Source organism: Platalea leucorodia (genome assembly GCF_965183815.1).
Source record: "Platalea leucorodia genome assembly, chromosome: 5".
NCBI lineage: Eukaryota > Metazoa > Chordata > Aves > Pelecaniformes > Threskiornithidae > Platalea > Platalea leucorodia.
This window is the reverse complement of record NC_138827.1, coordinates 1,345,726-1,357,565: the sequence shown is the minus strand read 5'-3', so window position 1 is coordinate 1,357,565 and position 11,840 is coordinate 1,345,726. Positions and strand designations below refer to the sequence as shown.

The following is an 11,840-nucleotide window of genomic DNA, read 5'->3' as shown; positions in this document are numbered from 1 at the left end:
ACTGCCCGCCGGGCACCGGCGGCTTTTCATTTTGAGGAAAAAGGCACCAGAACTGCATCTTAAAATTAGAGGTCGGCATCCCACGGATGGTTTAACTGTATCCTGGATGTCCGAAGCGCCGTGCCTTTCAGTCCCCCTCGGCGGCTCAATCTGTGCACCGCAGTCTGTGGGTATTTGTTAGATGGGCTTTAATGTAATCACTAATTGTCGGGATTAGCAGCCGTGGGGAGCTTCTCCCTGGTCTCAAAGGGCTGTCAGGGCAAGGCGGGTGACTGATGCACAACCAGCAAAATAGAAAAAAAAAAAAGGAAACATGGGCAGGAAGGTCATGGGAGAGTTTATAAAAGGTGACGGAGCCCATGGGTCTCATTCTTGGAATGTAAATAGGGGGTTTATAATGGGTAGAGTGCTGTGTGTGGGAGCCCGTGCCTCGCCCGCGGGCCACCAGCTCCCTGCACAGCCGCGAGCCCGCCTGCGCTCAGCGGGGAGGGCTTCGCTGCGATCCCCCCGTCCTCCTCGGGCAGCGGGATCCCAGCCCGGCGGAAGGAGCCACCTGTCCCCGGCGAGGCCCTGCCGCGGCGCGTGACGCCAACCGCTCCTGCCCATCTGCTCCTGCCGCGCCGGCGCCTCGCCGCCGCGGGACGGAGGGTGGGGTGGGATGGCGGGGGCTGGCGTCTCCCCCATCGGCACTGAAGGAAGGAGAGGTTTGCCCCCGGTGCTTCCGAGCGGGCAGGCTCTGGCTGCCGGCTGGGCAGCGCTGTGGGATGAGGCCGGGTGCATCCCTGGCAGCTGCCGAGCACGGCAAACCCTCTGCCCATCCCCGCTGTCTGATGCCATCCCTGGCTCAGGCGTGGGCCGGCTTCCAACACGCCCCAGGCGGTTCAGCACAGGTCCAAATGCGTTCACATCCACCACCTGCACGGACAGGCACGTTGTGTCCGGGCTGGACTCGGCCTCTCTGATCCTGTGCAGGCACCGGCTGCCCAACTCACCGAGGAGCTGAGCTCCAGCCTCAGCTCTGCAAATACTGCGTGGAAAAGGCGATGCAGTCACTGCGTTCCTGTGCCTCAGTTTTCTTTTACTGGGGAAGAAAATACCCTCCGTGTGCTTCGCAGCATGAGCATCTTCAGGCCGGGCTTGCAAAAAGGGTGCCTGACCATGGGTGAGTCTCCGGCATCACCCCAATAACCTTGCTGCCAGCAAAAAGACGTTTATCATGGATTTTTTTTGAACCTTGTGGTAAAACCTGCGTTGTTTTTAACTCTGGTTTGGGGCACCTGGCATCCAGTGTCACCGGAGGTTTGCTCCTGGGAGCTGACAGAACTTGCCACACGTTGTCGTGATGCTTTGCAAGAAGGATAAGCCGTTCATGTAAGACACGTTCTGATGCCATGGTGACAAACAAGGTTAATAAACCCCGGGCTGATACAGGAGATACCTTCGAGCTGGTGGCACAGCTGGCCTTTTCCAGGTCTCCGGAGCAGGCTCTGAACCCAGCTTGCATATGGTGACACAGTGAGATGCCTTCCCCCAGCATCGCTCCAGGGAGGGATTAGCACTGGTTGAGAAACTTTGGTGGTAACACATGGGAGCCTGGGGATAGTTTTGGCTCATGGTATTTCAAACCTGAGCCGGGGGAGCGGTGCCGGCACATCTGCTGGGGCAGGGCGATACCCGGGGTGTGTAGGAAATGGTGCGGTGGTGGTGGCTCTTGCTGGGGACCCGCAGCTGGCTCCAGCCTTCCCATAGCAGCAGCTTCACCCGACGGACAGAAAGGGAAAAGGACAAGTGCTCAGAGTCCCATCAAATGATTCAAAGAGGGAAAAACCCACTTGCTTTTTACTTTCTCCTGCCTCAAGCCCAGCCCTGCTGTTTTGATCCATCACTGCTGATACACTCCCTCTCCTATTTCATCTTCTTTCTACTTTCTATCGTCTCCTTTCAAGGCTTGGTTAGTGCATAGGTCCTCATATCCTACTACTTCACCCTCTGAAGGCCCCAGATAATGATGTTGACCTACCTGAAAGAGGGATGTGTGTGACTTGATCCAGGCGTCACCTGTGCTTCTCTCCTGGTCACGCAAATGGGGCTCTGAGGTCCTCCCAGACCTGCATGGCAGAACGGTGAGCCCAAGGAGCAATCGAAGCTACTCCTCTATTCCTTCCTTAGTCCCTCCAACTGAGTAAATCAAGTCTCCTTCTTAGCTACCTCCCTCTCGGACAGATCCCTATCAAAAATATTGAGATGGATATGGATGAAACAGGAATGGAAACGTATGTGTGTGAAAGCACAAGAAGAAACAACAGTCAGGTTTAAAAGAATGGTCTATATTGGTAAACCAAGGAGATGACTGACAGCAGTTAAACAGGTGAACCCTGGGGAACAAAAGGAGGCTGGAGCCGGGGGGGTCGGTCTCTGCTCCCCAGGAACAAGCGATGGGACGAGAGGGAACGGCCTCAAGCTGCGCCAGGGCAGGGTTGGGTTGGGTATTGGGGAAAACTTCTTCCCCCAAAGGGCTGTCAGGGCCTGGCCCAGGCTGCCCAGGGCAGGGGCTGAGTCCCCATCCCTGGGGGGATTTAAAAGCCGGGGAGATGTGGTGCTGAGGGACATGGGTTAGTGGTGGGCTTGGCAGTGCTGGGTTAATGGTTGGACTCGATGATCTTAAGGGTCTTTGCCAACCTGAATGATTCTGTGATTCTATGAAAAGAGGTGGAAAAGGTCTTTCCCATCAAAGCGTGGTGGTTACGCTGCGACAGGGCAGAGGCACAGCAAATCCCAGTGTTGCGCCCGAGACCGCGGCCGGCCGGCTCCAGGTCTGACCTAACACATGGAGAACAACGAAAGCAGGCGTGAAGCGTGCTCAGCAGCAGGTCTGGAAAGGCTGCTAAGCGTGTCAGCTCTTCGGTGGGTAAAGAGGAGGGGCAGCTGCCAGCCGTCCCCCGCCACGGGGCTGGGACCAGCGGGGCTGCGAGCAACCCCCGTCCCTGCCGGCAGCCGTGGGCACGGCCTGCGAGCCCGCGGCCCGGGGCCCTGAAGATGGTGTCTGCCAGCAAGGGGACACGGAAGCGGCCAGATGAAGGGTGCTGGTGTGACCAGAGCCTGCGTGCTTCCTCAGATGTCCTTCCCCAGCCAGGCCCGCCGGAGCAAAGAGCGGCCTCTTCCCCAGGCCTCGCCCGGAAAGCGGGCTGTGATGAGCGGAGGGTGGCACGCAGGAGCGGACACCGCGGGTGGCACTAAGGAACTGGCTTGATCTGAAGGTGGTGCCCCTCGGGGTGGTCTGCAGCCGGTGGGACTCCTACCTCCCTACCCACCTCGTTGGAGGAGGACACGGGCTGAGATGTTTGGTTTGGACAACGTCTGGACGGCACAAGGGCAGGGAGGGCTCATGTGCCCAAGCAAACTTTGCAGCATCTTTGGACATCACCAGCGCCTTTGTTGCAATGAGCCCCCCCATTTCTCTGCGGTGCATTTGGTGCTGCAAGATCCCCAACATCCTTCCGAACCTTATTGTCCTTAATCTGTGTAAAAACCCTGGGGGAGGACGGTATAAACCCAAATCGGGGCTCAGGCCAGTGGCAAGAGGAGCTGAACCAGCCCTGGAAGGCGAGTGGTGGCCTCACCCCTCGCTCCAGCCGGCTGTCCCCACTCGCACCCCCAGGCCTCCCTGTCCCCTCCTGCGGCGGTGACGGGGACCTGGCCAGGGCCTCGGGGACCTGCCTCGGGCTGCTGGAGCACCGCTGGTGCTGCAGCTCCGTTTCCAGGGAGGGGACCCCAAATTTCAGATACGGCTGTGTTTGGGTGGTGGCACTGAGACTCGCTCGGGGTTCCCAGGAGAAGCTGTAGCTGCCTGGGACATCCCTGCAGCACCGAAACAGGGCTGGTGTGCAACGCCATCTCTGTGACGGTAAGCCATCCAAGCACACAGACTTCAGCAGAAACTGCATTTATTTGGAAAAAAGCTTCCTGTAAGAGCAAAATATTCTGGAATTGCCCGTTCAGGGCTTCCTAAACCAAGGTTAGAGCAGCGCCCGGGAGGGGATGCTGGGTTAGACGGTCTATTGGTAATGGTCGTGTTTCCAAAAGTCTGCTCCCAGTGTCGACTCGGTGCCTGGCACTTGGCCCCTCGTCCTGGCCCTGGGAAGACAGAGCTTTCCATGCCCAGCTAGGGAAAAAAAGCTGTTAAAATTTCCATTTGCGTGCCTGCAAAAAAAATAACTGTAAGGGGAGTAAATAAATTAGTTGATTAGCCAAGAATTCAGCCCAGCTGTCTAGGAGTTACTCATTATTTTGCTGGCAGCTTTGGACTGGAGCCAAGTAGCCACGCTTGGCCGTTCCCGCGCCTCCCTGCGCACGTGGACTTGTTTTTAAAGTGCAGGGAACGGTGCCGGGCGCCATTTCGCTGCGGTGGTTTTTGGTAGGGGTGGATGGCTCGGGCCGTGCAGGCTCCGCTGCTCCCTGCCGGGATAACGAGAGCCTCGCTCGCGCGTCGGGCTGGGCAGGGAGCCGTGCAGGACCACGGCTCGCCTGGGCCTCTGCTTCTGGTGGGGAGAGCAGCTTTGCTTCTCCTACCCGGGAATTTCCAGGCCCAGCTGACACCTGGAGAAGCAGCAAAAATAAATGTATTTTTAAATCTGCATGGGCTTGTTTAGGAAGCTGGAACATGTGTCTTTTTTTAGGGTCCCCAGGTGCAGCAGACACGGTCATGCACAGGCAAGGGTCGCCTCTTCCTCCGGCCGCAGCTGGTCCCCGGCACCTGGGCTCCCCAGGAGAGCCGGCAGCACCGCTGGGCGCGGGGGACACAGCGCAGCCCCGGCCGGTGGCACGTGGGCGCGCCTCTGGTGCACGCCCCAGCCCAAACCCTTGTCCCCTCGTCCGGGAGCCGGCTGGCCTGGTCCTTCCCTGCTGCACCGGCCACGCTGCGGGGAGAGCGGAGCGGGCATTGCTGCGGGTCCCGCTCCTCGCAGGAAAGGTGAACGGGCGCTGTCTCTGCACCCCCCAATATCCAAACGGCGTGTGGAAGCAGGGGATGTCCTCCAGCGCAGGGATGCTCGGCAGGCACCCGGCTCCGTGTTAGGCTCAGCTCTGCCGCCGGCCACCTCGCTGGCAAGGTGATGCTGGTACGGCTTCGTTCCTCCCTCAGCCGCGCAGGGGTCCTGCGGCAGCCGGGAAAAATGGTCCCTCCCAACTGTCCCTCTGCCACCCACCTCCGAAGGGCTCGAGTCTTCAGCCCCTGCACAATGGAGAGTCCCCACTGTCCTGGGGAGGACTGGAGGCCGGGCGCCCTGGGGAGCGCTGAGCTCGGAGCCCGGTCCAGCCCAGGCAGCTCCAACCCCAGCTTGTGCAGCTAAAGCCAGGCAGCAGGAGAGGACCCACATCTCAGCTGAGATAGGAAACTCATGCCAGATTTATTTTAAGGATGTATATTTTTATTTTTAAGTTTCCCCTTTGTAGCTGTTCTTAATCTGGTAGCAACGCTTTTTAACCCTTCACTTTGATGCAACAAAACCGGCGCTTTTCCTTTTAAGCCTGTTTAGCGTTGCAAGTGGGTTTGGGTGGATCTGGCAGAAACAGGGCAGATCGCTGTCAAAAAGCTGAATACATTAACGGGGCTGAACTGTTGTTATGGAGAAAGCCTTGGGGAGGCTGGCGCTGGGGGCGAGTTTAGGGTGCTTAGAACAAGGGAATATTCCCATTACACTGGAAGAGCAGCCTCTGACGGGGGGTGTTGGTGCAATCAAGGGGCAGGTTATACCGAGGCCTGCGTTGGGAAGCAGGCGTCTCGGCACAGCCTTTGGGCCATCTTTCCTCCCCGAGTGACGCCTGCTGGGGAGCGGGGGGCTCTGGCAGGGTGCAAGGCTCCAGCAAGCCGTGGTGCGCGGGGCGGCACGGCCGGGCCAGGCTGCGGCTCCCCACGCGCACAGTGCCTGCAAGGGGTAGGAAGCAAAGCAGACAAAAATGGGTGTTCGAGTGAGCTTTACAGGTTTATTAATTTTTGGTTCTGTTCACCTAGAAAAGGTAAAGAGCGTCTCTTAGCCCCAGATTGCGATAAGAGAGCTGCAGCGCTGCCTTCCCAGGGCAATTCGCCGCTCCCGGGGACGGACGGATCCGGCTGGCCCTGATGCAGCTTCTGCGCCGACACCTCAACCGCCCGGTTTGGGGCACGAGGCATCCGAGCGAGAGCCCACCAACGGCGCTCAGGTGGGAGACCCGGCCCTCCGCTCTGCGGCGAGCGCCCAGGGCTGAGGCACCCGGAGCGGAGGGGGACTGCTGGGCACCGCACCCCGCGCAACCAGCTGGTGGTGTGCAGCGGGATGCCCGGGTGGGACGTATGGGTGGGATGCTGGGGTGGGATGTATGGGTGGGATGCCCGGGTGGGACGTATGGGTGGGATGCTGGGGTGGGACATATGGGTGGGATGCCCGGGTGGGACGTATGGGTGGTATGCTGGGGTGGGATGTATGGGTGGGATGCTGGGGTGGGACGTATGGGTGGGATGCCCGGGTGGGACGTATGGGTGGGATGCTGGGGTGGGATGTATGGGTGGGATGCCGGGGTGGGATGTATGGGTGGGATGCTGGGATGGGACGTATGGGTGGGATGCTGGGGTGGGATGTATGGGTGGGGTGCTGGGGCGGGATGCATGGGTGGGATGCTGGGGTGGGACGTATGAGTGGGATGCCGGCGTGGGATGTATGGGTGGGATGCCAGGGGGGACGTATGAGCAGGATGCCAGGGTGGGATGTATGGGTGGGATGCCGGGGTGGGATGCCCTCCAGAGCCTCCCCAGCCTACACAGGGAAGGGAACAGCTACGGCCAGGAAGCTCCTATGCATCCACGATGCCACCAGTGGGGACCTGAGGCCGAGGGTGAAACGGCGTTGTCGCCTGCCAGCGAACAGAGAGCCATCGGCTCCGTCCTGCGCGCTGCCCAAGGGAGAGCAACATGGGGTGGTGCCAGCAGGGTGGCAAATATCGGCCCTCCGGGTGCTCTGCGAGTGAGGCCTGACCGCGTGGGTCCTTTTATCTTCTTCCCTCCAGTTTCTTTGCTGAACAGGGTGTAACTTTCCTGGCCATGTATTCCTCAGCCAAAAAAAAAATCACTCGGTGCTCTTTAAGGAGATGACTTTCTCTAGGATTTGCCCTTCAGCCAGTGCGTGCAGCGGCCACAGGCCCGCCGGGGACCTCACCGGCGTCTGTCCATGTAAATAAAACCCTTGCAGACCACAGGAGGGATTTTGTGCGTGTGTGTCTTACCACAGAAATCAAATCCAGTAAAGTTTTTAACAGAAACAAAGAAAGCATCAGTCTGCGTCAGACCTTTTAGCCCAGGATGGGGCTGGGTCGGCACTCGGGCTCATCCGGGCTCTCTCCGGGACGGGCTTCACCTCGCCGGGTAAGCGCTGCCCTGCCGAGCCGCCCCGAGCGAGCTCTTTGGGAGCGGGAGGAGGGAGGCAATTCGGCACTGGGGAACCAGATTGCAAGATCAGAAAGGGCGCGATGTAACAGGGCCGGCGATTTCGGGCTGGCTGGCAAGGCTTTCCTCGGGCGCACCCGGACAACCCGTCCCTGCATCCCACTCAGACGGGGCTCGCTTCATGGCCGGGGGGGAGAAGGGCTGAGCACTGTATAAGTGAGCTAAATTTGGGCAGATTTAGGCACGGGGCTGATGGCCCAGCCAGCGGTGATGAGCAAGGTGAGAGCAGAGGAACGTGCAGGCAGCTGCAAACCTGCTTGCTGCAATACTTATAGTGAGAAGAAGGAAATAAAAAATAAGATGTGATAATAATAACAAAACTGAGCCGGCCCCTCAGGCTCTCAGTAGCTGAGTGCGTCGCTGAGCATCCATCCCCCTGACCCACACTGCTGAGCCCCCCCGGCTGGAAACCACGGCTTCGCTTACCCCAAGACAGGCTGAAACCGTGAACGTCAGCTACGCAGACACCCCGAAGCAAGGCTCGGGCTCACGGAGCACGGCCCGGGCTCGACGCCTGCTCCACTCATCACCCGCGGCAGAGCTGGGCTGCCCTCGGTAACACCACCCTGCCTCCTCATTGCTCGTGGAAGGAAAGCCTGGGTCAGAGCTGGGGCTGAGAGTGCCGCCGAGCCTCCCAAAGTCCGTGGGGATTTGAACCTGACTTCGCAGCATCGGGACACCAAGTCCCAGTATCCCAGCATCCCAGTATTCCGGGCACAGCGGCTCCGGGCTACGCACGCTGCGGCAAGCAGCGGCTCCCGGGGCTTTCTCCCCGCAGCGGAGCACGATTTAATTACAGTGGCAGAACGGGCAGGGGCAGAGCTGCCCGGAGGGAGGGCGGCCTGTGGCACGGCACGGCGGGGAGGGTCCTGGGCCCCCTGCTCAGCGCGAACCCGGCTTTGCTCCCGCGTGCCCCCGTTTGCGGCTTTTGGCCTTATTCACTGCCTTCTGCTGTGCGTGGAAAGCCTCCAGCTGCCCAGCAGCCGGGCGCGGGGCTGCTCTCTGTAGCTCTTGGCACGGCCGCCTGCCGCGCAGGAGCCCGGAGGGGGCTGCTTTCGGGAGGCCCCTCCGGGTGCGGGGCCGCCCGGGCAGGGGAGCAGCCGGGCCGGGAGCAGAGGGGCTGCTGCGACAGCCTCCGAGAGGGACCCCCGTGCCCACGTCTCACGCTTATTTTTTAGGGTAAAGAGTTCAAAGCTAAATTCAAAGAATGGGAGCAGGCACTTCGTTTCCAAAAAAAGTGGTAAAAATATATTTGCTCCTTTTTAATGCAACTCCAGCTCCTTCTCCAGCAATGCTTTCAGACTCCCACAGCTGGGGGATGCCGCTGCGAGCTCACAGCCCCAGCCCCTTCTCCCCGGGCATCCCAGGCAGCCGGGCCCCCCCGCAGAGGGGACCTGTCCCCCGGGATGCCACCGGGCTGGCTCACCCGCACGGTGAGAGAAAGAGCCCGGTTTCCTCCGCCGCTTGCCGCGCTGCGCGGTGAACGGCAAACACCCCACGGCGGCTGCGGCTGCCCCTGCGCACCTCCGCTCCCCACGTCCCCCCGGCCGGCGCCGAGGTCCGCCGCCCCTCCCGCCGCGCTCAGCTCCCGACCTCCCCTTGTCACCCTGCTGTCCCCGGGGGCTCGCGTGCCGCTGTGCACTGCCTCCCGCCAGCCCCCCGCCGCCGCGCCTGCCCCGCATCTCTCCGCACCCCACGAGTTTCTTTCGAAACTCCTTTTGTCCTGAGCCGCAAGGGTCCTCGCGACAGGGAAAAAGCACAAGAGGACAGAAGTGGTGCTGGTCACGGAGCAGGCCGTGGCACGGGTGATGCGCTCCTCGGGCCACCCTCCGGGCTCTTGCCGTGCCGGTCCCGGGCAGGCAGGTGGGATGGCGCTGGCAGCGGCGTGGGTCGGCGGGTTGGAGAACGACGGCAAGCTGACCTTGGGCAGGGTGCGGACCTCCCCGGGTGCGACAAAGCCGGTGCTGTCACCCCTCTACCGTGGGGCGCAGGGCGGAGGGGGGTGTGTGAGCAGGGGGCTCCGGGTGGAGCTGAGCCTCTGCCCCCAGCCCGGGTCATAGGGCTCCCTGCTCCAAGGAGACGGGCTCCTGGCGCTGCCTCTTCCGCTGCCTCTCCCGCTTGGCCCGCCAGCACACGTAGGCGGCCACCAGCAGGCCCACCCCGAAGATCAAGGTGGCCACTGAGACCATCTTAGCGATGTCCATTTGTGGGCCATTGATGGTGAAGGTGATGCACGTCGCTGCTACGCCGATGACCACGGAGACGATGCCGAAGGGGAAGATGCAGCGGTACCAGGATTTCTCCGTCCCGCCCGTGGCCAGGGCCAGCTTGTTGAGCGTAGCGGTGGAGTCGGTGGCCGTGGCTAGTGGCAGCCCTGGTTTTCCTCCCTGCAGGCAAGTGAGTGAGTTGGACTTGCAGCCCATCATGTTGGCGAGAAAACCCAGGAACAACCAGCGCAAAGCGCGGGCGGGTTGGACGCGTGTTGCCGTCCCGCCACGAGCCGCTGCCGTGCCGGTGATGGAGGGAAGAGGCCGGATCCTACATGGCCGGCTCTGTCCGGCGGCTGGGGTGCCTCGGTGCAGTCGGGCCGGGATCTCGGCTGTCGCTGCTCTCGCTCCCAGCTTTGGCTCCCGGCTCTTTTGCTGCCAGAAGGAGCGAGGATTGGCGGTGGCAGCGGTGATCTCATGCCGGTGGGAGGACCGGCTCGGCCTCGCTGCCTGTTAACTGTTTCGGGCTCTGGGCAGGCAGCTGCCTGCAGCCCAGCCGGGATCACTCCCGGGATGTGTTTTCGCAGTTTGCATCTGCTTTCGCCAGCCCGGTCCTTGGCCAGGCAGCGCTGGGGCAGGGGAGCTGGCCTGGCTGCCACCGTCCCCAGCTCCCCCCAGGGCTACGCCGCTGCAAGTACCGCTCCGGGCAGCCCCACGGGCAGCGACACCCCGAAGGAACGGGCAGCGGGGCTTCCAGCCAGGCCACCGAGCCCCTTCACACCCTCCTTGCACACCACCACCGCCATCACCTCCTTCCAAGTTGCTCTTTCTCCCTGTGTCACCCTCTGCCAGCTTTTTATTTTTGTGGGCAAAACCTTTTTGTGCCCCCTTTCCCCCTGAGTGGATCAGGGAGACACCGAGGCTGGACCTGGCACAAACAGTTCCCATCTCCACTTGCTTCTCCCACACTGTTTTTTTTTAATTGGTTTTCCTGAAGGAGAGGGGAAAGGAATGAGCTATCGCAGCAAACCTAAGAGACCTGGAGCCTTTCCCAGGTCGGAGCTTCCCCCGAGCCGATGGGGCCCAGCTGCATTTCTGCATCAGCTGAGAGGAAGCCAAAAATAAGGGAGAAAATCCACATTGTGGCAGTAAACGGAGCTGTGCAGCGAGGGCGGCTCTGCGGGAAGGGGAGAAGATGGAGGAGCAGAGGAGCTGACGGGACTGACTCGGGAACAGGGACATCGGGGCATTAGTCCTGACCGCAGGCGTTATCTTCCCTTTGCTTGTGGGCGCTGCTCTTGCCTACACCGGCCCCGGGGAAATCATCCCGCTCCAGTGAAGGGGGAGAACAAAGCTGGTTCGAATCAGCCTTTGCCCTGCTCCAGGCTTGGTCTGGAAAGCTGCCCAAGACAAAAGGGAGGTGGCTGGGTCTGCAACAGCCCCAGCATCTCTCCTTGCCTCTAGTTTCTTAAATACCATCCATAAATACCAAAGGTGGAGGTTGATCAGGGATCAGATGAATTCCCAAATTCCAGGGAGGCTTTGTGCTCCTGCAGCACGGCCCGAGGCAGGCAGCTGCAGGGCACTGGGGACCTGAGCAGAGGCTCTGGCCGTGCAAATAAATAGCACTGGGAAAATAACCACCGGTAAGTCAGATGTGCAGCACGCGGTGCTCTGCAAGCTGAGAAGCTCTGTTATTTATTCTCCTGATTGCTCATTAGAGGGGAAGAGCGGCAGCACAACCCCAGCGGCCAGCGAGAGCCCCGCGAGCGGCGATCTGCCTTCTCACGGCCGATGCTCCCCGGTACAAGCTCAGTCTTCAGTTTCATGAAGCTTCGTCAAACTTGAAACCGTTCAGGTTTAAATCGTCTGTGCTGAGCATTTACCCTACGCTGAACCCTTGAAGAAAATTTCAGCTAAAATAGTTCAGCTGCTGCCGGGAGCAGGGTCTGGAAGAAACCAGCCCAGTGACAAGGCTGGCAACGGGCCGCTTTCCACACCGCTTCTCAAGAAAGCGGTGATGTGATGACACCCCCAAATACAGCTCCGGCCCCCCGAGAGGATGCTGCTGCCAACTCGGCCTGCCCTCGCGGGCAGGACCAGCTACAGCGTCCCCACGCCTCCAGCCTCCGCTCACCGGGCGGGGAAGGACTTGGCTG

General features: G+C 60.7%; 1 protein-coding gene across 1 annotated transcript; it reads right to left on the bottom strand.

Moving 5' to 3' along the window:
* Nucleotides 1-9,528: 9,528 nt before the first annotated feature.
* LOC309591351 (transmembrane protein 100-like) lies at nt 9,529-9,900 on the bottom strand (the record flags this gene model as incomplete). The annotated part of the gene is made up of 1 exon (XM_082313565.1): nt 9,529-9,900. The coding sequence occupies one exon, from the start codon at nt 9,898-9,900 to the stop codon at nt 9,529-9,531; it is 372 nt and encodes a 123-aa protein (XP_082169691.1).
* Nucleotides 9,901-11,840: the final 1,940 nt, after the last annotated feature.